At 33.8% G+C, this 24,854-nt stretch overlaps 5 protein-coding genes across 7 annotated transcripts; 3 read left to right on the top strand and 2 right to left on the bottom strand.

Annotated features, from left to right (window-relative positions):
* The first annotated feature begins 318 nt into the window (after nucleotides 1-318).
* On the top strand, nucleotides 319-5,245 carry LOC123200963 (meiotic nuclear division protein 1 homolog). Its single transcript, XM_044616389.1, has 12 exons — nucleotides 319-556; nucleotides 1,276-1,356; nucleotides 2,758-2,874; nucleotides 3,030-3,068; nucleotides 3,171-3,278; nucleotides 3,382-3,444; nucleotides 3,520-3,571; nucleotides 3,658-3,702; nucleotides 3,784-3,863; nucleotides 3,964-4,039; nucleotides 4,733-4,785; nucleotides 4,889-5,245. Exons 1-12 carry the CDS (start codon nucleotides 554-556, stop codon nucleotides 4,892-4,894), a joined length of 723 nt encoding a protein of 240 aa, XP_044472324.1. The 5' UTR covers nucleotides 319-553; the 3' UTR covers nucleotides 4,895-5,245.
* Nucleotides 5,246-6,691: 1,446 nt separating this feature from the next.
* On the bottom strand, nucleotides 6,692-10,373 carry LOC123200105 (vacuolar protein sorting-associated protein 32 homolog 2-like). Of its 2 annotated transcripts, none has more exons than XM_044615225.1 (7): nucleotides 10,084-10,373; nucleotides 8,852-8,951; nucleotides 8,570-8,655; nucleotides 8,396-8,487; nucleotides 7,745-7,859; nucleotides 7,435-7,630; nucleotides 6,692-7,047 (listed from the first exon to the last, which is right to left on the bottom strand). In XM_044615225.1, the coding sequence occupies exons 1-6, from the start codon at nucleotides 10,153-10,155 to the stop codon at nucleotides 7,439-7,441; spliced, it is 657 nt and encodes a 218-aa protein (XP_044471160.1). In that variant the 5' UTR covers nucleotides 10,156-10,373; the 3' UTR covers nucleotides 6,692-7,047; nucleotides 7,435-7,438. The 2 variants fall into 2 exon arrangements, with proteins under 2 accessions (XP_044471160.1, XP_044471159.1); XM_044615224.1 differs by lacking the exon at nucleotides 6,692-7,047 and adding an exon at nucleotides 7,145-7,311.
* Nucleotides 10,374-13,358: 2,985 nt separating this feature from the next.
* On the top strand, nucleotides 13,359-18,009 carry LOC123200667 (IAA-amino acid hydrolase ILR1-like 4). Of its 2 annotated transcripts, XM_044615989.1 has the most exons (6): nucleotides 13,359-13,493; nucleotides 13,614-13,891; nucleotides 14,038-14,163; nucleotides 16,057-16,371; nucleotides 17,108-17,236; nucleotides 17,403-18,009. In XM_044615989.1, the coding sequence occupies exons 1-6, from the start codon at nucleotides 13,457-13,459 to the stop codon at nucleotides 17,808-17,810; spliced, it is 1,293 nt and encodes a 430-aa protein (XP_044471924.1). In that variant the 5' UTR covers nucleotides 13,359-13,456; the 3' UTR covers nucleotides 17,811-18,009. The 2 variants fall into 2 exon arrangements, with proteins under 2 accessions (XP_044471924.1, XP_044471923.1); XM_044615988.1 differs by having other exon boundaries at nucleotides 13,394-13,891.
* Nucleotides 18,010-19,247: 1,238 nt separating this feature from the next.
* Nucleotides 19,248-20,305, bottom strand: LOC123200668 (40S ribosomal protein S30). Its single transcript, XM_044615990.1, has 3 exons — nucleotides 20,149-20,305; nucleotides 19,882-20,019; nucleotides 19,248-19,446 (listed from the first exon to the last, which is right to left on the bottom strand). The coding sequence occupies exons 1-3, from the start codon at nucleotides 20,150-20,152 to the stop codon at nucleotides 19,400-19,402; spliced, it is 189 nt and encodes a 62-aa protein (XP_044471925.1). The 5' UTR covers nucleotides 20,153-20,305; the 3' UTR covers nucleotides 19,248-19,399.
* A 1,022-nt stretch (nucleotides 20,306-21,327) lies between these two features.
* LOC123200464 (asparagine--tRNA ligase, cytoplasmic 1-like) lies at nucleotides 21,328-24,831 on the top strand. Its single transcript, XM_044615655.1, has 7 exons — nucleotides 21,328-21,710; nucleotides 21,788-22,245; nucleotides 22,346-22,936; nucleotides 23,591-23,847; nucleotides 23,925-24,054; nucleotides 24,182-24,240; nucleotides 24,409-24,831. Exons 1-7 carry the CDS (start codon nucleotides 21,707-21,709, stop codon nucleotides 24,590-24,592), a joined length of 1,683 nt encoding a protein of 560 aa, XP_044471590.1. The 5' UTR covers nucleotides 21,328-21,706; the 3' UTR covers nucleotides 24,593-24,831.
* The last annotated feature ends 23 nt before the right edge of the window (nucleotides 24,832-24,854 follow it).

A 24,854-nucleotide genomic window follows, 5' to 3' on the forward strand; every position in this document is an offset into this window, starting at 1 on the left:
CTCACACTATTCATTATTTACAGCCCAACGGCTTTTGACCTCCAGGCCGTTTGGACGGCTGAGGGGCAGGGAGCCGTTCCTCAAAATACCTCGCTGCCCCAAAAGCATTTTTTATAATTTTAAAAACTATAGTGGTAGAACGTGTTGGACCAATCTATGGACATAGCTTTTTTGTCCAAACGCAACTCGTCCAGCCTGTGGACGGCCCGTAATTTTACAAACTGTGCAAAATGAGGGCCTAAAGTGGGTCGCGGACTGGCCTGGTCCTCTGCGATATCTAATTACACTACAACTGATAGACTGTTTATTGTTGGGGGCTTGCATAGATAGACCGATAATTTTGCGGGCATAGCCGCATAGAATATTTGGGCATTCCATTCGCCCGTGGAAGGGAAGTCTTAGGAAATGGCATATGAGTAATTATGTATTCGAATCCAACACTCATTTCCCGCCCAAAACCGGAATATTTATTATCTGGAGCCTTCTCACAGCTTCATTTTTATTTTTTATTCCAATTTTGAGATAGAGCTTAGCTTCAAGTGGAACCGTCCCGATGGTAAATTAATCTATCTGAACTCTTATTTTTCTTTAATTAGTCTTTAATTTTTAAAATTGTAATAATGCGTAGGCTGTTTTCTTTATTTTTTTAAAATTAAAAATGTTCAATCATTGATCATTTTTATAAAATTGTGATTTCTTATGTAATTTATTGCTTACAATTTTTACGATTATCTGATTTTCTAGCACTTAGGAACCCTGGGGCTTGTTTGGCTTCTGAGAAAATATTTGGAATGAATGATAATTAGAAATTTCAATTCACTTGATTTGGTCGGTAATTGGTATGGGGAAAATTTAGTCATTTTTTTTGATTTGGAAGCAAGAAAAGAAAAAAAAAAAAGAACATATAGCTCAAGAGTAGAACACTTATGTTCGACAACATTATCTCAGTTGCCGTACAGAGGGATGGTGGAATTTTGAATGCAGTTGTTTGGTAACGTAGACCAGATGACTGAAGAAAATCTTTGAAGTTCCTATTAACATCTGCAGTTGTTTTTTCAAAAAATAAATACAAAAAAGGTGCTATTCTGTGATTAATTACCTTTCACAAGAAAATAAATTATGTTTATATGAACTTTGAATAGCTTGAATGCAGATATATTATTGTTTTTTAAGTGGCTTCTGTCTCTCTTTGTCATATATTACTTAGAATTAATAGTCTGAATAAGATGGTGTTCTTGTGGAAGCTTATTTATTCAATTTTGAAATGTGTTGCAGTCTAAGAAACGAGGTCTTTCATTAGAAGAGAAGCGTGAGAAGATTCTAGAAATATTTTATGAGTCACAAAGCTTCTTTCTGGTTAGTACATTTTATGGTTCCAATTTGAAATGATTCCCGTATTTGCTCTTTTTTTATTTTTGGCTTTGCATTATAGTATTCTTTCCATAATGTTAGTATGCAACTTCTACTCCAGTTTGTTCAAGTGACCTTACATGGATAGCATATTAGCTCAGCATTGTAGTCTGGGGGGATATAAAATAAATAACTGACGGGCCATCTGCCAATGCTGCAAAGGGATTCACAAAGAATGTTATAATACCTTCCACTGACAGATGGCAATGTGTCAATTTTGTGAAGGAATGCACGGACAGTGCATGTTGCTCCATAAGTATTTGCAGGAATTAGATTCTTGAGACTTTCATGGTTTTGAATAAGTTTGATTCTGTTGTTTGAAGTGTTTTAGATCCTTGTATCTAGGATTCAAGGAATATGGAATGGCTTGAAGGTCATAATTTGTAGCTTGGGAGAAGGTTATGCTGAGAATAGCATGTGCCCTCTTGAGAACCTTAACATGGTTTAATGTGTTATTTTTACTAGACAGCAGAACGACCTTTGTATTTTTTTAATACTATTGACCTTTGTATTTTTTTAATACTATTTTCATTCTCAACCCCTGTTTACTTTACAAGTTGAGGTGACACAAAAAATATGGTTTGTGCTATCATACATTTCTAGATTTTATTGCCAATTTACCATTCACCTGCCAATGATAAAGTTCATGCATGAAGAGTATTTGTATGCATCCAGAGTTACTGTGCAGGAATCTGAGCCATGTAGATTTTAGTAAACTTTTGGTTGCATGCTAGAGCTTTTTCTGTGTAACTTCCATTCCTTCAAGCGTTAAAGTGGGGCATATATTGGTTAGCAGAATTTCACTTCTTCCTGTTTAGATGCAACTTTGAATTATCGACTTCTTCGATTCTTGGAATGGTAGGTTAGATGTCAGATATACTCAATGTTTTATCTTCTGCTTTTATGATTAATTTTAGTCAATATACATGACATTTTTCATCATATAGAACTACAAAAATAGGTGTGCTACAATCACATTGCTTTATTCTACATTTGTGGAACTCCCTGTGTGGTTTTTTTTTATGGTTCTTCACTTAACATTATAAACATTTCTCTACTTTCCTAGAAGATTATTTGTTTACTCTTTCCTATAGTAACATTGTGATATTGTGGCTAACATTTCTCTGTCAAAAGGCCTAGCTCTATGTGAAAGACTATGAAACCAAAGAGATACTTATTTGTATTCTTTTCTCAATATTCTATCCAATTTTTTAAGTTTTGCAAATTGAACAATACTAACAGATAGTTATTCTTTATCGTTTATTGTTATACTAATTTGGAGTTTAGCTGAAGATTTAATGGCATTAATCCAAGCATTGATATTAATGCATAAGTCTTCTATTTCAGCTGAAGGAGCTTGAGAAGTTGGGTCCCAAGAAAGGTGTGATTGCCCAGTCAGTGAAAGATGTTGTCCAAAGTTTAGTAGACGATGATCTTGTTTCAAAGGACAAGATTGGGACTTCTGTAAGTATCCAAAGTTCAAGGAACACTTGCAACGTTCCCTTTTTCACTCTCTGACTCTCCTTTGAATACAAAATTACACGTAAAAATTACAATAGTGGTAAGTTGGTAATGTATTATGAGCCACCAAATAAAGCTAATAATTTGGAAATTTCCAGGTATACTTTTGGAGCCTACCTAGCTGTGCAGGTAATCAGGTAATGTTCAAATGCCTTATATTATAGCATGACTTCCATGTTGTTGTGTTTAAAAAAAAGAAGGACATGGAATCATCTCAATTTTGTGTAATTATTCAACAGTTGAGGAATGTCTATCAAAAACTTGAATCTGATCTGCAAAGCAGTAAAAAGCGATTTGAAGAACTTGTTGATCAGTGTGATGCATTAAAAAAGGGCCGGGAAGAATCTGTAAGCATGCCAAGCTTCAATTCTTGTGGCAACTTGATCAGAATTTTACTAAGCAATGATAAATTACTTAATACTTTGCTGTCTGTTCTTTGTACTTGGTCAGGATGAAAGAGAGGAAGCTGTAGAGGAGCTGAAAGATATTGAACTGAAGTACAATGAGTTGAAGGTTGGATTATACACATTGATGAGATAAACGTAGTTGTTTTTAAGGGTGTAGTAATCTACTAATTACATTTTTCAGGATGAGATGGGACAATATGCAGACAATGATCCAGCTGCCTTTGAGGCAATGAGTTAGTATTCTGTCTGAAATTTTATCTGGAAAGTAGCAGTGCTTAATATTACAGGTTTCAAAACTTAATTAATTCGGCATTTGCAGAAAGTGCAACTGAAGTCGCCCATGCAGCTGCTAACAGATGGACAGGTTTTACTTTTTACGCAATTTCACAAAACCCATCTTTGATCTAGTTCCATTTGAGCTGATTTTGAGCTAACAACTCCACAGACAACATCTTCACTCTGCAACACTGGTGTTCAAAGAACTTTCCTCAGGCTAAAGAGCAGCTTGAACACCTCTACAGAGAGGTATATTTTCGACCCGTTTCTCTCCCCATCTCTGGTCAAGTTTCCTTATCTTACAGTTTTCTTTTATTACTGAGATACTGCTCTTTAAATCTAATTGCAGGCAGGAATAACTGATGATTTTGACTATTTGGAGACATCACCGGTTGTTCAACTCAGCTCAACTGAAAAGCTGGAAGGTACTCCTTAGTATGACTTATATTGTTGACTTGTAGTTTTTTTTTAAATAGAGATTTGCTGTCTTTGTCTTTTTGGCAGAGATGAGCATAAGTTGTTTTTCCGGGTTCTTCTTTTATACATACTTAAAAAAAAAGACTTATCTTCCCTTGGCTCCATCAGTAGGCACTAAATTACTACTATGTCTAAAACCTGTAAATTCCATACTACAAAATGTGCATCAGATTTTTTTTTTTTTTTTTGGGTTTCTTAAATGTTTCTAATAGTTTGTTTTATAATCATAATAGTCATACAAAATATTCTAAAACTATGAAATCGTGTTTTAATCTGAGAATTGGTATCATTTTAAATTGCGGAGAATATATTATGTAAGATCACACAGATATTACAAATTTTAGATTCGTATTGGAAGAATAACTGAAGATGTTACACCCAGTCAGTGACTCTTCAAAATTTGAAAACCACAAACTCTTATCCAACTCAAATCATGAACGTGCATCATTATTGGTCTTCCACGTCGCATTATCAACGGCTCAAAGGTACAGTAGAGCATTCGCGGGCCCGTTTTTTAAATTAAACCCAAAAGGCCAATAAATTGTTCAATCAGGATAGGAAGATCAAAAATTTATAGGAATGGAAACGTTTAGATTGCAGCTAGTTGTAATGGGCATCCTCACCACTCTCGTATTACCTAGGGGGTGGAGTAACGCTGGCAACCTTTCACCAGCACCAACCAGCACAAGTGACGGTATGTTTTCTATCTCTTTCGTCTTTTGCAATCGGCATTTATTTATTTCGATCTTTTTTTTTTTTTAATTTTAAAGTAGAATGAATTGAAATCTGATTTACAGGGGTAGCAATTGATCAGGGAATTGCTTATGTTCTAATGCTGCTTGCTTTGGTTCTTACTTATATCATTCACTGACGGATAGAAATGGTCTGCTATATTTCTTATTTCTTCTTCCAAATTATATATTCTACGTGTCCTCTCTGTTTGTCTTCTTCAATGTCTACAAGGAATGGTATAATTTTAGGCTTATAGCTTCATCGTACCATGTGGCTGCAAGAAACAACTCACTGTTCTTCACGTTACGTGAAGCACAACTTAATTAGGTTGTCTGTAATGTTAAATTATTAACAACTATCAAATCTGGCCCCCTAAGTAACTTGATAATGATTTCAAATAAATCTATTTCTATTTGTGCTCCCATTTTCCTTACCACGGTGAAATATTTTCATACCGTTTTATCAGTCCCCAATGTGAAACGAACTGCAAGAAAGGCTGCGTGGTTGCTGAATGCCTAACCTTGACAACGACTGCACACTACCAAAAATAAGCTGAGTGTAAAATTATTTATTCCAATTATGATATTAATTCCTCACGAATTGTCTTTTTTATTACAAAAATAAATAAATAAATTATGTCAAATTAGGCATCCAGGTAACCTTTCATAATTTCCATCTGAATAGAGACTAAAACAATTTCTTTAAGCGTTTTAGATTTTAAACGATTAATCAGCCCAACAGATAATATTTAATATTGAACTTTCAAATTCCTTTGTCATAAAAGGCAAAACCTCAAAATTTACGTTTAAGTTTGTGCAGAGATAGAAATACAACAATAACTTTTAAAGATTTTATAAATAAATAAGAATATCTCATAAAAAGTTAAAATTTCCCCTAAAGTTAAATTAAAGTGGTTAAATAAAAGGATGTCCTTGCGATATGTCTAGTTAAGCGAAATAACAAAAAGACCTTTAATGCAAAATTAGAATTTAACTAGTATGATCCTCTTTTTATATAAAAAAATTTGATATCAAATATTTAAATATGATGGATAGGATTCCATGGTCATAAAAAGAAAATTATTTTATCATTAATAATAGAAATAGTGATATTTCAGTTCTTAGCAAGCATGCATTAATTTAATAGACCAATAATCCCCTGTTACACATTTTAATGAATTAATTTCAATATTAATTGGCAATTTTTTTTTTTGAGATATTAAATTTTTTATTTTTTTTTAATGTGTGTGTATATATATATATATATATATATATATATATATATATATATATATATATATATATATATATATATACACACTCATTTCAAACTATAAATAAAAATGTTATAACAATAACTAATTTTCCTAAAATACTTATGTTGATATAATTTATACAGAAAGAGAGAATACACAACAATAATCTTTCTCTTTTTACTCAACCTTCCAACAAAGGAAGAAATTTTGTAACATGAAAAAAATTCGTTAATAGAGAAGACACCTGTAATTGAATAATAAAATTGGTAAGAGAAAGTTATTATAAAAAATTCAATTTGGACCCGTAATTTCATTTAGTAAATTGTTTAATATTGTAATTTCATATTGTTGTATTGTTTATGTTGTTATAATATTGTATTAATGACTTGAATTTTCGTATTTTTTAACCATCAATAAACATTATCACAACATTAAACAATACAACAATATAAAATCACAACATTAAACAATACAACAATATGAAATCACAACATTAAATAATCTAACAACATAAAATTACAGGTTCAAATTAAATCTTTTATAATGGTTTCTCTTATCGGTTTTATTATTCAATCACATGTATTTTCTTATTAAATTTTTTTTTTTTTTCATATTGTAGAGATTTTTTCCCTTACGAGAAGGCTGAGTAAAAAGAGAGAGATTACTGTTGTGTATTCTCTTTTTCTGTATGAATTACATCAACGAAGGCATTTTAAGAAAATAAGTTACTATTATGATATTTTTGTTTAAGATTGGAGTGATATATATGTATATGCGGTAAAAAAACAAAAAAAAGGGAAAAAAATTTCAATATCACCTTTTTTTTTTTTTTTTCCCGCAAGCACATCATCTAGAGACAAGACTCCAAACTATACCCATGTTAAATGACATCACCCCAATTCTGTATACTCTGAGATAAAAGTGGCACGGTATTTCGCGCGATATAAATTTTACCAAAGCCTCTGAGACCTGAACAAAACCCCCAAAAAAAAGGCAAAAAAGACAGGGAGAGAGAGAGTGACCGCAAGACAATTAGACTCAATTTAAAAGTTAAAAAAAAGCATAATTCATATAATGAATGAGACTTCATTTAGGTGATCCAAATCTTATATACAGTCTATTCATTGAATGCACAAGAAATCCAGATGCAGAACTGGAATAGAGCATATGTCTCCATATAGAATAAATATGGCCAATGTTTAATGAATTCTCTTCATATCTAGGCAACAACACCTGCATTAGTTCAGATGATAGGTCAATGCCGGATGCTGATGATGTGTTAAGACTACTACTAGCTTTTGCAAGAACAAATAAAGTGGAAAATTTAATTAAAGAAAGTGGGAGATGTTTAGGAACCTGCTTAAAGTGCCATCTCAGCTTGTAAGGCAGCTAGTTCATCTTCCTCAGCTGTCCGCTTCTGTGGAACAGGGTGATTTTGTTGCCTGCCAGCAGGAGCTACCACTGGAGCTGCTGGAGCTGTGGTTGCAGGCTGAAGGAGCTGTTCTTCCAACTCTGCACCTTCCAGTTCTTCAAGCTCTGCTTCCAACTCATCCTGTGTTGCCAAAATGCCAACAACGTTCAGAGTTTCAGAGAACATGGCGCAAAAGAGAAAAAAATAAAATAAAATTTCTCTAAGACTTTCAATGCACATCAAGAAAATAATAACCTCATCAAAATCTGCAGCTGCACCAATAGGAGTTGACAATGCTTCCTGGATCTGTTTCATGTTCTCAGTCTGCTCATTGATCTCATCCATGGTCTTGTCCACATCATCAATATTCCTAAAATCGACCCACATTTCCACACACATTAGACATTATTATTATTATTATCATCTATAGTTTATGGTGATGTATTTTATATGATTATCCATGTCCTTCATGAAACAACACAAAATTGAAGATATATTTTGCCTTCTCCAATAGGTCTAAGCAAAATAAGGGTGAATAGTTTGCCAGATTGAACATTGGTCAAAAAGAGAAACTTGGTCACAAATTCAGAATCAAACAAGAATTTCAGTGTACACATAAACAAAGGCTTCAACTATATATAAATATTTCTGATTTCTCCAGTGGCAGGCAAACTGCAAAAGAGACCATGTTTCAAATTCAATAACTTACCAGGCAACAAAAACATGAGCAGTTGTACAATGCAAAATAATTAAAAAGGAAAAGGGGGAAAACTGAAATAAAGAAAATGCCATTTAAGTTATGCCACTACCATCCACAATGAAGATGCTAAAAACAATAGAATGCATGATGGCACTGAAAACTCTGGTAACAACAAATAAAAAAAATGAAGGTAAACAGATATATACGTTGCTTTCTGCATTGCCTTCATTGCAGCTGCTCCTGTCCTCAATGCATCTACAGTCTCAGTTGTGGCTTTAGCACCCTCTAACAAAATCATCTGTGACATTATACATAATAGCAATTCAGTATAAGCAGGTGTAACAAAAAATTAAACATTGATTACAAAGTTCCATGCTCACCTGATCATGAATGCGCAATTGAAAATTCCCAAGCTGCTCTATCTGCTGTTCATACAGCCTCTTCCTCTTCAAACATTGTATAGCAGCTGCATGCATGTAACACAGGTAAATACTAAGCCAGTAATTATACATCGACTGGAGATCTTATTTACAAAATAACCAAGCAAACAAATAAGATAACAGAATTTTCTCTCATTGAAACTACATGATCACTTTCTCACACTAATACAATTCAAAAGAAATATTTCCAAAAGAAAAATTACTTGCAGTTCTCATCTGTACCTCTTTTGTTCTTTGCTTTGGAGTATTCCTTGGCCCTTTCAACCTCAGTAGAAGCTTTTTTCAGGAGTACTTTCTCCTTTTTCTCAAGCATTTCAAGAGTCTAAATGATTCACAGAAGAAACAGTTTCACACATACTACGGACGATGGAAACAACATAGAAACAACCATACCAACAATAGCAGCACCATACTCCAAAAAGTATGAATAAATAGATACAAGTGCAAAAGAAGTATCCCCAGTGCTAAAATTTGGATAAAAACCTAGGTTCAATTTAAACACCATGACTCAATTGCATTAAAGAAATCACAATTAAACACCACTTTATTTCTAGTTTCTACCGCCAGAAAAGCTTGTCTTGGTTAGGGATGGCAATGGGGAGGGGCGGGGAGGGGATATCAATCCCCGTCCCCGCCCCGTCCCAGTTACGGGGATAAAAAATAATTCCCGTCCCCTCCCCGCGAAAGAAAATTCCCTCCCCATCCCTTCCCCGTCCCTGCGGGAAAAAATCCCCTCCCCATCCCTGCCCCGTTCCCGCGGGGAAAAATCCCCTCCCCATCCCCGCCCCGTCCCCATGGGGAAAAATTCCCTCCCAATATCCATAAATATAAATTTTAATTCTTTTATGTATTTCAATAAATAAAATAAATCATATTCTCCCAAAATATCACTTGCTACAAGAGCTACAAAATATTCATTATTATTTTAGTTCAAATACAAAATTTTCATAAAATCTAACAATATGCAATAATCAATCTCTTCATTAGTAGCTCTTCATGTATGTGATTTAGGGAAATATGTATCCCCGTCCCCGACTACGGGGATTTTTTTCATCCCCATCCCTGCCCCTTTCCCTGTTTTTATCGGGGAATCCCCTCCCCGTTAGGGTCGGGGAGGGTCGAGGCCTCTAAAATCGGGTCCAAATTGTCATCTCTAGTCTTGGTATTGACTAATCAGAAACATCATTCTTTATATAAATTGTATTTTGTTTTATTCTTAACGCCCAAAACTTCATTCAATCATAATGCAATAAGAAATAAACAAGGTTTTGATCGTCATAAACAGTTACTCTCTACTGATCAACCAACACGCTTTAATTAATTAATCTCTCAGTCAAATTATAATGAAATCGTAAACCCAGTACTAAATAAAAAAAAAAAAAATCGGAACAAGTTAAGAAAAAAATCGAAAATCATGGGAAAAATTAAAGAAAAATAAAAAAAAAAAATAATACCTCATTTAACTTCTCAAGCGTGGTTAAAGCATTGGTTTCCTGTTTAGGTTTCCCAAAAAGCCGATTAAACATGGTTGATTCTCCCGATTATTCAAAACCCTAGATCTTCCCTGTTAGAATATTATCCAAAAACCTAATACCTCCCGACGATAAAGTTCGATTTCAAACTAACGATCGGACCATAAAATTAAAATAAATAAATAAATAATTTAGCACCTGTGAAAACTAATCAATTGATTCAGGGAGGAGACCAGTTTTTGTATTGGAGTTGGAGATGGAGAGGGGAAGCTGCGTTCCCATTATTTACCAAAAAAAAAAATTGGTGCTTTCCGTGACCACGACTTGCCACGTGGCAAGCATTAGTTGGTTCATGACTCTATATAGCGTCTGCTTATTATTAGAGAATCTTAATCATATTTAACTTAATCTAAACGCAATTAATCATTTTTTTTAATGTTAAAGGAATACAATGACCACAATGATGAAAATGCCCCTGTATAAAAGAGTCATAAATTCATTTCCATGTTTCAAAAATCGCCTTCCCACCCCGGTCACGTACATAGAAATCGAAAACTTTCATTTTCTAACGACAAAAATAACATTGATGAGTATTTGGTTTAGAGAATATTTTATTATTAGAATTAAAAAATTATATTAAATATAAATTATTTTAAAAATTATTTGATATAAACTATTATTATATTTAATAAAATTTAGTAAAAATAAGTAGATATAAATTATTATTGTATTTGATTAAAGGTAATAAAAGAATACTAGTCTATTATTTTACTTAAATATTTTTTAATATAATTATTCTAAGATATTTTTTATATTATTTATTATATTAATTAAAAATAAAATTATTTTTATCGTTAAAAAATTAATAAATGAATATATAGTTATAGTAAAATTAATATTATATTTTAATATTTTCAGGTGAAGGTGATAATCGGATTACCTCTTATATTATATACTATGTCACATAAGTAATAAATTATTATTAGAGTTTTTTATTATTTGTAAACCAAATAAAGTAATGTAAGTAATAAAAGATAAATTATTAGAGTAATTTTTAATCCCGTTTAATCAAACACCCCCAAAGGTTAGCAAATCATTATTTGTCATGTTTAATACCTTATAGTGTAGAGATTTAAACATCTTCGTGTAGATATATGTTGTTTAAGATTTCAGATTTGCCAAATTTGAACTTTTGAGAAATAGCTTGAATTTGATACATTTTGGATAAAATTTGTTAATAAATTCATGTTAGAATAAATATGAAATCGATTGGTGATAAAACTGAATTTAAAAATTCAAGATTGATGGTGATTCGATCATCATGCGAATCACATATAGTGGAAAGTGTTGAAAATGGGGTGAATTTGTGATATTTCAAACCATGCAAATCACATGAATATCGCATGGTGGGGGTTTAGGGTGAGATTTCAGTATGCGGGGCCTTTTTCAAATGATCTAAGTGGGGCGTGTCTGTCAGAGACTTATGATAATTTTCTATCTATCAAGCATGGTGGTGGGTGTTTTCAGGAAATTTTCAATTATGGGTTTCTAATATTTTATATTTTGAGGTTTTTTTATATTTATAATTTTATAGGATGTATTAAAAATTTTCATTTTAAAGTATTGTTTTTACTTATATATTTCACCTTTTTTGTTTGTTTTATCAAATAAAATATGTATTATGAAAATTAATATATTTTTAATTTCTTTTTACAAAAAATGGTTTCGAGATATAAAAGAAAGAAACAGAGTTGATTGATGAGATGAGATTTTCTTCTAAACATCACTTTAAGCACAAGTGATACATACAAGCATCGAGATGTGATGTCTAATATATCATTATTGGAGGACAAACTTTGAAGTTTTATTAATATTTGATACAAAATTTGAAAAATATCAATTTACCTCTTACAGATTTTATTTATTACATTTATTATCAAGTTTTCCTATGTTTCGTAACTAATAATATATCAAATAAAAACGATACTAAATTTGACAAATGTCAATTTATCTCACAGGATAAAATATCAATTTAACCCCTATATAGTTAAATATCAACTAACATTATATTGTATTATATCTATTCAGTCTTTACATGGTCCAATATCTAATAATTCTCAATTATAAAATAAGCCAAAGGACTTACTCCCACCCACCGTATGGTGCAAACCCAAACTTATATATGCTAACATTCGAAAATCTAAATACCCACTCATCTATCAAAGTTTGTTATTGTTGGTTGAGGTAAAATTGTTATTTAATAAAATAATTTTAAAAACTATAAATTCATCATATTTTTCTCCTTTCGGATTAAAAACTAACAATTTTTTCTATTCAAAGTTTAAAAAATGATTATTTCCCCCCTAAGGTTTGCATTTTCTCCCTTCCCGCTCCTTCAGTGACTAGAGTCGATTAAACTCAATTATCAGCCCTACTTACACTCCTAGACAACGACGAATCATTGGCCAATCGAATGTGGGTCGACAATTCATCGCTTCATTGAGCAAATCTATGCAATGCACAGATCTATTCATTCCATGCACAAATCAACTAGATAAAGACTTTATTTCTTTGTCCAACTGATCTGTGCATCAACAGATATACAAATCGATCGAATAAATCTATGCGTTACACAAACTTGTGCCGATAAATCGTCGAACAACCTCTAGTTGACTGATGATTCATTCTCATTTGAGAGATGGGAGGGAGGAGGTTGGTAGGCTTCAGTCGTCCACAAAACAGGAAGGAAGAAAATACAAACCTTAGGGGGAAAATTGTCATTTTTCAAAATTTAGATTAAAAAAATTAGTTTTTAAACCTAAAAGAGGAAAATACGATGAATTTATAGTTTTTTAAAATTGTTTTATTAAATTACAATTTTATCTTTAATAGTAACAATAAAATTAAACAAAAAAATAAATATTTAAATTTTAAAAAATTAATATGTATAAGTTTAAGATTGCGCTAACCCTTTAGTCTTTTGGCCTATAAATTATCATTTCACCCCTTGTTTGGTCACACAATTAACAGATATCAATTGTAATATTTTTTTGTTGATGTAGGCTTAAGATTTATATGGAGGATATAAAGGGTAATTTTAATATCATGCTAGATATTTTGGTCATATCCATATAATACAAAAAATTGTGAGCAATTTCTTTTTAGCTAATTAAATGTGATTAATGTAATTAATTTGATTTCTCTTTTAATGTCATAATATTAATTTAAAATAGAAAAAAAATTCTAATTTTATTAAATTTTAAGATTATACAGTGAGATATCTGAAAATTACATTCCATTTCCACGAGCTGATTTCACCTTTCTTGGATCTTCTCTGTTGTTTTTTTCATGTTGAATGTGTTCCCCAAAGTTAGAATCACCATTCTGCCTCTGTAAGTCCTCATAAACTTCTTCAATCCATCAATAATTTATGGCTTTCTCCAATTTCCTATCTTTCTTTTTCACTCTTTACTTGTTTATGCCAACACCCACTTCCTCCGCTTTTTCTTTAGCCTCAGATGACATCGCTAAATTGCCTGTCAAATTCCTAGACTTTGCCAAGAAACCTGAGATTTTTGATTGGATGGTGAGCATTAGAAGGAGACTGCATGAGAATCCTGAACTTGGATTTGAGGAATTTGAGACTAGTAAACTTATAAGAGCTGAGCTTGACGAGATAGGCATCCCATATAAATACCCAGTTGCTGTAACTGGTATTGTTGGTTATATTGGGACTGGTGAACCGCCCTTCGTTGCAATCAGAGCTGATATGGATGCTCTAGCTATGGAGGTTGGTTTAGAACTTCACTTGTTGATTGCTTTTATTACTGCTTCTGTAAACTTCTATTGCTAACATGTTGACTAACATAACTTGTGTTTGAGTTGTGTGATCATTGAAATACAGATGTTTATGTTACTGTGCTAGTGTTGAAACAGGAAGCTGTAGAGTGGGAGCACAAGAGTAAAGTTCCTGGTAAGATGCATGCTTGTGGGCATGATGCTCATGTTGCTATGCTTCTTGGTGCTGCAAAGATGCTTCAAGAGCATCGCGATGAATTGAAGGTTTCTTTCTTTTCGTTTATTGCCTTTTTGCCTTCATTGAATCGGCAAATTTTCTGCACTACTTTTAATTCCTTTTATAGATCATGGTATGATTATTCATTGTCTGATTCATTATTGACAGGACTTTTGATATCTTGATGTTATGGGATTGTTTAATTGCATGAACATTATGATCACTTGTATTTATAAGTATCAAGTAGTCCCGTTAAGATTTGTTGCATGTTTGCATGACTTGTCTGAAATACAGAACTGAATGGTTTATTTTGATTATCCTAGAAGACATTAAACCACCTTCCTTTTGAGTGCATATTCTGGTATGTAGATATTAGCTCTCTATCTAACAGGAGGGAAGAAATAGGGATGAAAGGAGAAGCATAGAGGGGAAGGAAAAAAAATTAATGTATTTGGTTGATAGGATGGAAAGGAGAGTGCCTTCCCTTTTAACTTTTTGGTGATCCTTGACCAATGTCATATCCATATTTTTTAATATCTATATGCAATAAGAGTAAAATCATAAAATGATTTTCACCTACAATAGACTCTTTTCAGTCTCTCATCCATCCAACTGTGGGGTGATTGTGTTTTGTATGATTGGAGGAATTGTAAATCTATCTCATTCACTTTTGTTTAGATACCTTTTTATAACCAAACATTCAAATGGTAACATCCCCAAGCAAATCCCAGATTGCCAAAGTACAAGAGAAATGTTGAGTTTGTATAGGTATCTCTCATCGCTTGAGAATGATAAGAGAAGATAGGTTAAATAGTTTGTAAGTTCTTAAACTATTAAGACACGTTTTAGGTTGTTGAGCCTAGAAAGCAAAACTATGATGGACTATGTGTCTAAAGCAAACAATTTCTTTATAGTGGGCCAAGCTATTAGACCAAAATGTTACACAAATAGTTTGTCCTCAACCATTATTTTTTCACCTTATTGTCATTATATACTTTTTTGTTCCCTTTTTCAGTGGAGAACTTTGAATAATTTAGTATTTGGGGATCATTATTTGTGCAAATTGCTGACAATAGGGACATTACAGTATGTATCACATCATGAACTCTGCATTCATGTGATCTGTAAGTTTTGCCTCATTAATAAGTTGTTACTAACTACACTAATAGTAAATGATTACCCGTGTGCTTATAAGTTTGTTTCACTTAATAAATTGTGGGAAAGATTGGTGATGATTTGTGGACAAATATAGTCATGAACATATGTCTGTTTGTATGTGGGTATCTGAATTGCAAATTCACCTACGGGAAGTCTTCTGCTTGCTGTGGACTAGGAACCTTCTTGAATACATAAAATCTACTAGTTTCAGTATGAATATCCAGCTCTGCATTTTGTGCTTAATTCTTCGTGTGTTTGTCTAGCACGCCTATTGTAAAAGAGTGAAATGTTAAAGGTGCAATTGGCACTGGCATATATGTTACAATTGCTGCAGTAACAATATTGCTCAAATGTAACAATTCTCATTGTTAGGTAGAAAATTACTGAAGGGTTCCCCATACTTAAGAAGTTCTTGCTGTCCCTTCTTTGCCATTGTGCTATGTCATTTATAGTGGGAAACGTCCTTTTTGCTAAAAATGAAAAACATTTATTTGATCATGTACAAACTTCAATCCTTTCTTGATGTAATTTTAAAGGAATTAATATTATATGTAACATGTGCATCTAAAATCATGTCTGATTGTTATATATATCTTTTACTGTTTTCCTTTTTATTCATACCAATTACAAGCTTATTTTTCAAATGAAAGCTCATATCAAGAGAAAATATGATTTTTGCATAAATGGATGCGTATGTCACTTTATTTGTTAGCCCATAAGAGATAATGCAAGTACCCACTGTTCAGAAGAAAATACTTTGAAAATTCTTGTTGTTTTGATAGGGAACAGTTGTGCTAATTTTCCAACCAGCCGAGGAGGGATTAGGTGGAGCAAAGCAAATGTTAGATGCTGGAGTGCTGGAGAACGTTGATGCCATCTTTGGGCTTCATGTCTCTTCGAAATTCCCAATTGGCACGGTAGCCTCCAGGCCTGGCCCTATTTTGGCTGGAAGTGGTTTCTTTGAGGCAATAATCAGTGGAAAAGGAGGGCATGCTGCCATTCCTCAGCATACAATAGATCCAATCTTGGCAGCTTCTAATGTCATTGTTAGTTTACAACATCTAATTTCACGTGAAACTGATCCCTTGGATTCACAGGTAGTTAATCTTTTACCCTATATCTTATGATTTCACAGAATGTTTTAAACCTGTTTTAGTTTTGTCATCAAGTCTTTGACCCTATATTCCCTGGTTTAATATGCTTATGCTTTAATTAAAAAAGTTTGATCCCCTCAACTTTGTTTCTTCATGATTATATGATCTAGCTATTCACCTTAGAGAACAAACCTTAGGGAAAAAGCATGATATGTAAAAAGAAATACAATAATTGCCTAAGCAGGGACAGATGGAAGGGGGTCAAGGAAGGTCACTTGACCTTTCTTAAGTTGTAATATTTTCAAAAGAGAGAGGACTATATTGTTTTTATTCTACCCTCGACCCTCCTACATTTCATTGTTATTCTTTTGACCCCTTTACATTTTTTTTGTTATTCTGAACTTACCCCCTCTACATTTCATTCCTGGCTCCATCCCCATGACCAAGGGATTTTAATACCATTTGGAAGTCGTATCACTTGTTTTGTCCTCAGGACCAGTCAAAAGGTAAACAGTTATAACTTATTAATGTCTTCAATTTCTATCTTAAGATAGATATTTCCATACAGAATGTCTATTGCTTCCAATTTGGAGAATAAATTAACACTTTTCTTCTCCATTTTCTGTCAAATCATTTACTAAGGAAAATGGAAATAGAATAATAAGATGCTTCTGAGGTGGCCAGCACATGGCAGTGCTTTTCCAATTAGCAATTTCACTATAGAAGCATAATCTCGCAGGTGGTTACAGTAGCAAAGTTCCAAGGAGGTGGTGCCTTCAATGTTATTCCTGATTCTGTTACAATCGGTGGCACATTCAGGGCATTTTCAAAAGAAAGCTTTCTTCAACTTAAGGAAAGGATTGAAGAGGTATATTCATCAACTGATCCTGATTTGCTTTCTGTCTTATTTTTCATTGATGGTAAACCTGAGAAGTTTAACATCGAAAAATATTCTGCACTCTTTTCATTGTTCTTCTTTCTTTCCCTTTAATATTCTCCCATAGATGTTAATACTCTTACAATTCAAGTGACAGGTTATCATGAAACAAGCTAGTGTGCAGAGGTGCAACGCCACTGTCAACTTTAATGCAAATAATCATATCATTTACCCAGTGACCGTAAATAATGAAGACTTGCATGAGTACTTCCTAAGTGTTGCAGGGGACATGCTGGGTCTTCAGAACCTCAAAGAAATGCAACCCTTGATGGGTTCGGAAGACTTTTCATTTTTTGCAGAGGCAGTTCCAGGATACTTCTTCTACCTTGGCATGGTCGACAAGACGAAAGGGAAGTTTGAACCAGGCCATTCACGTTACTTCAGGATCAACGAAGATGCATTCACATACGGAGCTGCCCTACATGCATCATTGGCTTCAAGGTACCTCCTGGAAAATCAACCCAAGTCTCTCTCACCGAAGGGAAGCCTGCATGATGAATTGTAAGTTGTGGGTACGTTATTGATATTGAGGCAAGGATTACACTTATGCAAAGCACTACCACTATATTAAACTGCTGTCTTCTGTAAATTTGACTTAATATAAGTAATTCCAGCTAATCAACCTTGTGTTGAATTCTCATCAAATATAATATGTATGATCTTTTGAAACAGTTGCAATGAAGTTAATACGCTAGATCCAAGTAGCTCAAAGCTGTGTTCTATTCTCAGATTTGCTCAAAAGTCAGGTCCTTTTGCAAGTATCAACAATGTAGAGTAAAAAACAAAAAGCATCAAAGTTCTCTTTTTCTTCCTTTTTCCGTTGAAGTTAGATGAAGGTGCTTACTATTAAAATCAAGAGTTCAATTCTAGCAGCATTTAAGCAATTTGCCAAAATTGGACTCTCTGAACATTGTCCCTAGCCTCATAAAGTTGCAGTTGAAATCCCTAGCAAAGAAGAGAAATTTCTTCAGCAATTGATTCTTTACGTGATTGCACCCTCTTTTTCTTCTCTTACCCAAAGCCTAATATGGTTGTTTGAGGCCTTATTTGACATTCTTTAGTCGAAGAAAATATAAGTCTAAAATTACAGAGGCATCAAGAAGGAATTGTTATAGCGCCTGCATAAATGATTTGCAAGTCTGACATGAATACATGCTATAACAGTCAACCTCGCACTGGAGTGAAGGCAGAAAATCAGATAGAGAAGCTTAAAGTCTTCAACAAGCAGAGCCACAATATTTCAACAACATGTCTTCATGATACATGCTTACAGGTATCAACAATCATCAGTAGTATTTTCGCCCTTCCAAGTACCACGAAAACATTCAAACAATGACAAAATATTTGGAAATTGTATGAGATTTTAAAGTATTTTTAAGTGAAGGGTGAGATGGAAGGCCAGCAGAATCTAAACAAGACTAGAGGTCAATTACAAAGGGAGAAAGATTTGAACCACCCCGGGGTTTTGGTCCGATAGGTCTGAGTCCTCGTCTTTCAAATGCTAAAAAAATACCCTCCTTAAACTTACAACTGTGAATTAAATTCTAACTCAAACATTTTTTATGTAAAACCTGTTTGCACAAATAATTAAGAGCTAATTACCGCGAAAAATACTCATTCTACCCAAACACTCTATTAGGATAGGATTCAAGTAAAATTGTTTAAGCAATCTTGCATTAATCCCGAACCCTAAGGGAGTAATGCTTGACCTCAATCCATGGTATGTATGGAAGGCTAATTGAGCTTTCATCGTTTTATGAAAGATCAATGACAACAATTATTTGAACAGATTATAGACTCCTCTATGGATTTTTTGCTCAAAGGTGCTTTAGGCTCTCTAGTGACAAAAAAAGGAAAAAAATATTGACTGTATTACAAGCTTCTTAATTTCCACGCACACAAAAGCCATCCCATAACATTCGGAAAGTAAAATCACACAGTATTTAGTAACACCAAAATCAACATAAATTAAACCATTATATCAGTAACTAATTCACCATAACAAGTCTTAATTAATTTAGACAACAAATAAAAAAACTCATCAAAAATACCAAGCAATGCTTGGACCTATCTAGCTACTCATTCTTTCAAGCTTTACTTCTCGGATGAGTTGGGTCCCCTCTTCTTTCCAAATCCAACAACTGCAAATTCAACAAACAATAATATCAGAATATGCAACTATAACCTGCCTAGACACCAACTATATAAATCTCAATTCGGTTCCGTGCCAATAACAGTACCAATCCAAGTTTCAATTCATGTTGCTGAAAATATAAACAAGAAAAACAATATTTGCTTAATTAAAAACAGAACTGCCATCAATCAATATGTTCAGCTTGATGGAGTACATCTCTATTAATAATAATAAAAAACTAGCGTGCACACACTTACTCGATGATGTATCATCGTATGATTCCACGTTTCATTATATGATAACATATTATCCATAATTAGGTACTCAAAAGTGTATCCAAGTAGTTCTATTGATACCCAAATGGGTAAAAGTACCCACCTAATAAAGGGTCATTCCAAAATACAGAATAAAAGTGTATAAATAAAATTATGGCAAGAATAACCTGCAGTAACGAAACGGCGGTTGTATTGCATGCGCTTGTAGGCACGGCCGCGCGGCTTCTTCTTCTTATCTTGCTTTGCAACTTTTGGAGTTTGTCCTCGCACCTTACCAGCACGAGCCAGAGAACCGTGAACCTTACCTGATAAAGCGTCGAGTAAAGTACAAACAGAACTATCAGAACTACGAATTTTTGATTCAAAAGAAAAACACCATTGAAATAGTAAACAATAGATCTGAAAGTTATAGTACTCTAGTGTTTTGAATTTACCCATTGCTGATTATTGAAAACGAACTGCTGCTACAAGTTACCGTCGTTCTCTTTTGTTTCTCTCAAGGGATTAAGAAGCTTAGCATTAGGGTTTCGGCTGAGTATTTATAGTGTTGAATGCTCAAAGGCCGGGCCGGGTTGCAGCCCAATGTGCGATTTCTCAAACAAAGTCGATCGGATTTGGACCTGGGCTCTTGGCTACTCTTCAAAGACAAATTTTTATGAATAATTATATAATTAAATATTATTTTATTTTTAAATTAAAATCATCTAATTATATAATAATATATATAAAATATGTTTTCAGTTATATATTTAAAATAAATATATAATTTTATTAATTGTTTTTTATTTTAACATAACAAAAAATTTTGATATATTAATTAAAAGAACCAAATTTAACAACTCCTTAAAAAAATAAATACACCTCTAATTTGTATATCCATGTAGCTATTAGTCTCAAGTTTGACCAAACTATCTCATTCATAAATTGAATGTTCAATTATTCCCTACTTTATTTAAAAAATTATTATCAACCTTTGTGATACATTTTTCAACCCAAAATTCGACTATATCCTATAAATCAACCTTCAAAATTCAAGTTTTACCTCATATTTTGAAGATGTGTTCGTTGTTATTTGTTGCCATTCATAATTTGTTGTCATTTTTCTTTGTTACGTATGTATTTGCATGTTTGAAGTGTTTTTCACTTTGCAAAATGAGAAAGAAAGTAAGATGTGACTGTGTTTCTTGTTATATTGCAAAAATTTTATGATCATATATTGCTTTGAAAATGATTTTTTTTAAGGTTTTAAGTTTTATTATTTTAGGGTTTGAGGTTTGAATGTTGAATTTCTAAGATTTTATAATTGTTTTGGTGATTGTGTTATAAATGTTATTATGATTGAAGAGAATATACGTGTTTTTGGTTATGTAGGTCACAAATACTTTAAATGATGTATTTTTTATGTGATCTAAGTAAAACGTAAATTGACAGTTGATTTCAATAATTTACATATTTACCCTAATTGGTGTAGCGGGAACGTGCATAATTTTTATAAGAAACTATTTAAAATTTTATTATATCTCATTTCACTGAAAAAAAAAAAAAACACTCTACAAACCATGTTATGTAGGACTGGATTCGAGACTTTGAGTTTGAGTTTGAGTTTGAAGCATCATCCAGAGGATTTGCAGCTTTGCTATCGAATCTCGGTGCTTTGTTATGAAGCTACAAGCCTTGGGGCCGTGGTACTTGAAATAGTTATGGTAACAGTTGGATTGCTTGCGTGGGAAGAAATACATTTCACTGTGGTAATGCCGTCTGACTGTCCAGCTCTAGCACGAGAAATGAATAAGATTCGATTCGGCCTAAGAACAACGCTCCCAGTCTGATAATGGAATCTGATGATATCGTATGTGTTTGTCTCTGTCAGCACAAACTAAATCAAACACCTTTGATTTTTCAGATCACTCCGTTCTTAAACGCCGCTATTAAAAACCAAAACCTCAACCACCTCCTTCCTCCAAACCGCCAAAAAGCTTTCTTTCATTTGCTATGGGTACCCTCTAACCTTAATTTCTTCATTATCTTGTTTAGCACTTTTTTAAAAAATTAATTTACATCATTTTTTTGCAGCGACAACTTTGGACGGTGCCAAAATAGTCTCCACAGTTGAAAAACACCCTTTCTCTGACCGAGTAGTGATCTCTTCCATCGTCGGCCGACCCGACGGAGGCGCTTGCCTGGCGGGGCAGCGAGTGCGGGTCGGAGGTTGGGTGAAAACTGGCCGGGAACAGGGCAAAGGCTTGTTCGCTTTCCTGGAGGTGAGTGACGGCTCCTGTTCGGCTAACTTACAAGTTATTGTGGACGCCGCTGTAGCCGATCTAGGCCAGCTAGTGCCAACTGGCACATCCGTGTCCGTTGAGGGGCTGCTTCAAATTCCACCTGAAGGGACTAAGCAGAAGATTGAGCTTCGAGTTGAGAAAGTCCTTGATGTGGGAACAGTTGACCCAGCTAAGTATCCAATTCCCAAAACTAAACTGACGCTGGAGTTTTTGAGGGATAGAATCCATTTTCGTCCCAGGACAAACGCGGTTTGTGTTGCTTCCCTATTTTTATGTTATTTTAGAATCAATGTCTTGAATTTTTGTTTTTCTTTCAGTATTTTTAGCACTGCAATTTGTATGTTTTTAGATAGCTGCAGTTGCGAGAATCCGAAATGCACTTGCTTATGCAACTCATACGTTCTTTCACGATCATGGGTTTCTTTATATACATACTCCAATTATCACCACCAGTGATTGTGAGGGAGCTGGTGAAATGTTTCAAGTTACAACTTTGATCAGCGGAGCTGAGAAAATAGAGAAGGAGCTCATCAAGAATCCTCCTCCCTCAGAAGCTGATGTTGAGGCTGCCAAGGCGGTTGTCAAGGAGAAAGGAGAGGCTCTTACAATATTAAAATTCGATAAAGCCAACGAGGAGGCAATAACCACTTCTGTTGGTGAGCTTACAAAAGCAAAGGAGAATCTTGCCAAGTTGGAGGAAAGATCAAAGCTTAAGCCGGAAATTCCTCAAAAGGATGGAAAGATTGATTATGCACAAGATTTTTTTGCCCGTCAAGCATTTTTGACCGTTTCCGGTCAACTCCAAGTCGAAACTTATGCATGTGCTGTTAGCAATGTCTATACGTTTGGACCAACTTTTCGGGCTGAACACTCCCATACCTCCAGGCATTTGGCAGAATTCTGGATGGTGGAACCTGAAATAGCATTTGCAGATATTAAGGTATGTTAGGCTTGCAAATGCTCACTTCATCTTAGGTTCTTTAGAAACTTTAAGTTTGATAGAAGTTTATATGTTACATGAGCCCTCAAATGTCTGTGTCTTTTTTGTTTTTTTTGACAATCTTAGTCCTAATCTAATTAGTAAATGTCTTAAAGCTGTTTCATAATCAAATACCTAATTTATGTATTTGTGGCTGTAATGCATAATCAGGTTTATTCACATCAACTTCAAATCAGTAGCACGTACATTTTTGGTTGAAAACAAGATTTATGAGTTGGGACAGCTAAAATGATGAGTTCTTGATTTCAGTGGCTGCTTTAGCCAGTTGGGATAATTGATGCTCAAACAAAAGTACTGAGAAAAATGTAATAACTTCTAATACAACATGGATTATTTGTTCTTGACATCTTTTTCTTGTATAAACCAGATGTAGAAAAATTCTCTGTGACTTGAATAGGATTTTAAATTAGTATTGTATTTCTTTTACATGTAAGCTAGCAAATTTGTTTCTATATTTTTTTAACTCTATGTGATCTATGCTGAGATTCGTCTCATTGATTTTCTTGAATTGCTAATGCTTAATGCTATGAACTGGTAGCAATCTATTTTTGCAGCTTAAGCTAATGATCTGAAACTGCTATCTTATATTTGTAGGATGATATGAACTGTGCAGAGGCATATGTGAAATTCATGTGTCAGTGGTTACTTGACAAATGCCTTGATGATATGGAATTTATGGCTAAAAATTATGATAAAAGTTGCATTGACCGTCTAAGAATGGCTTGTTCAACTCCCTTTCAACGCATATCATACACAGAAGCGGTGGAACTACTAGAAGAAGCTGTGAAAGAGGGGAAAAATTTTGAGAATAAGGTGGAGTGGGGAATTGATTTAGCATCTGAGCACGAAAGGTATGCAAGTCACAGTTTATTTGTTTGTTCAGCACTAAGCATGGGAATTTATGCCTTTTTTCTGCCTACTATTGCAGATTCTTAACAGAGGTCAAGTTTCAGAAGCCTGTTATAGTGTATAACTACCCAAAAGGAATCAAAGCATTTTACATGAGGGTGAATGATGACTTGAAGACTGTGGCTGCTATGGATGTTCTTGTACCAAAGGTGATCTGTTTCTTCTAAAATTTGTGTACTTTACTTGACCGCTTCTGTCTTCTTATCATTAACTGTAACTGATCCGCCGACATATTGTTTGGTTGCATATATGTTACCTGGTTCATTTATATTGTAGGTGGGAGAGTTGATTGGGGGAAGCCAAAGGGAAGAGCGTTATGATATTATTAGGAGCAGGTATGAGAAATGATGTGATTTGTTGGTCTGTATTATAATCATTCCGAATACATATGCTGCTTGCGGTTACTCTTGTGTTTTGTTTTTTAATTACCAAGCCATACAAGTTCCTGGTCTGCAATACAGTTTATTAACAAGCATCTGTTTTTGGGTGGGGATGCATTACAGAATAGAGGGGATGGGTCTGCCTCTTGAGCCATACGAGTGGTACCTTGACCTGCGACGCTTTGGCACAGTGAAACACAGTGGATTCGGTTTAGGCTTTGAACGAATGATTCTCTTTGCCACGGGAATGGACAACATTAGAGATGTCATTCCCTTCCCCAGATATCCTGGAAGAGCAGATCTCTAATCTTTAGTTTTGTCATTCAAACGTATGCTTTCTGAAGCATTCAGCCGAACAATCAACGTGTATACTTATTCTGTGCTCTGAAATTCCTGTGCTTGGTTATATTGCGGTTTGTGCTATAAATATTTGCTAGATTTGTATTTTCAGATGCTAAATGTACCAGTTTGTTCTATCAGGCTGCCATCATGGCTGCTCATGCTTCTAACCGATTGGAATGAGAAGAAATTACTGATTATGATTTATGAGGGTGGATTATTTGGCATGA

The sequence above is a fragment of the Mangifera indica genome, chromosome 17 (genome assembly GCF_011075055.1).
Source record: "Mangifera indica cultivar Alphonso chromosome 17, CATAS_Mindica_2.1, whole genome shotgun sequence".
NCBI classification, from domain to species: domain Eukaryota; kingdom Viridiplantae; phylum Streptophyta; class Magnoliopsida; order Sapindales; family Anacardiaceae; genus Mangifera; species Mangifera indica.

What these genes read in the sequence shown, in the direction of transcription:
- LOC123200105 (XM_044615225.1), bottom strand. Translation starts at nt 10,155, where the DNA reads ATGTTTAATCGGCTTTTTGGGAAACCTAAACAGGAAACCAATGCTTTA. An exon ending in CAAAGCAAAGAACAAAAGAG is followed by an intron (nt 8,656 to 8,851) that starts GTACAGATGAGA and finishes ACATGCATGCAG; the next exon opens with CTGCTATACAATGTTTGAAG. An exon ending in CAGCTGCAGATTTTGATGAG is followed by an intron (nt 7,631 to 7,744) that starts GTTATTATTTTC and finishes TTGGCAACACAG; the next exon opens with GATGAGTTGGAAGCAGAGCT.
- LOC123200963 (XM_044616389.1), top strand. An exon ending in AGTCACAAAGCTTCTTTCTG is followed by an intron (nt 1,357 to 2,757) that starts GTTAGTACATTT and finishes CTTCTATTTCAG; the next exon opens with CTGAAGGAGCTTGAGAAGTT. An exon ending in CTAGCTGTGCAGGTAATCAG is followed by an intron (nt 3,069 to 3,170) that starts GTAATGTTCAAA and finishes ATTATTCAACAG; the next exon opens with TTGAGGAATGTCTATCAAAA.
- LOC123200464 (XM_044615655.1), top strand. An exon ending in TGGATGTTCTTGTACCAAAG is followed by an intron (nt 24,055 to 24,181) that starts GTGATCTGTTTC and finishes TTTATATTGTAG; the next exon opens with GTGGGAGAGTTGATTGGGGG. An exon ending in TATGATATTATTAGGAGCAG is followed by an intron (nt 24,241 to 24,408) that starts GTATGAGAAATG and finishes GATGCATTACAG; the next exon opens with AATAGAGGGGATGGGTCTGC.
- LOC123200668 (XM_044615990.1), bottom strand. An exon ending in CCGCCGTTTCGTTACTGCAG is followed by an intron (nt 19,447 to 19,881) that starts GTTATTCTTGCC and finishes TTGAATTTGCAG; the next exon opens with TTGTTGGATTTGGAAAGAAG.
- LOC123200667 (XM_044615988.1), top strand. Translation starts at nt 13,532, where the DNA reads ATGGCTTTCTCCAATTTCCTATCTTTCTTTTTCACTCTTTACTTGTTT. An exon ending in CTGATCCCTTGGATTCACAG is followed by an intron (nt 16,372 to 17,107) that starts GTAGTTAATCTT and finishes ATAATCTCGCAG; the next exon opens with GTGGTTACAGTAGCAAAGTT. An exon ending in TTAAGGAAAGGATTGAAGAG is followed by an intron (nt 17,237 to 17,402) that starts GTATATTCATCA and finishes TTCAAGTGACAG; the next exon opens with GTTATCATGAAACAAGCTAG.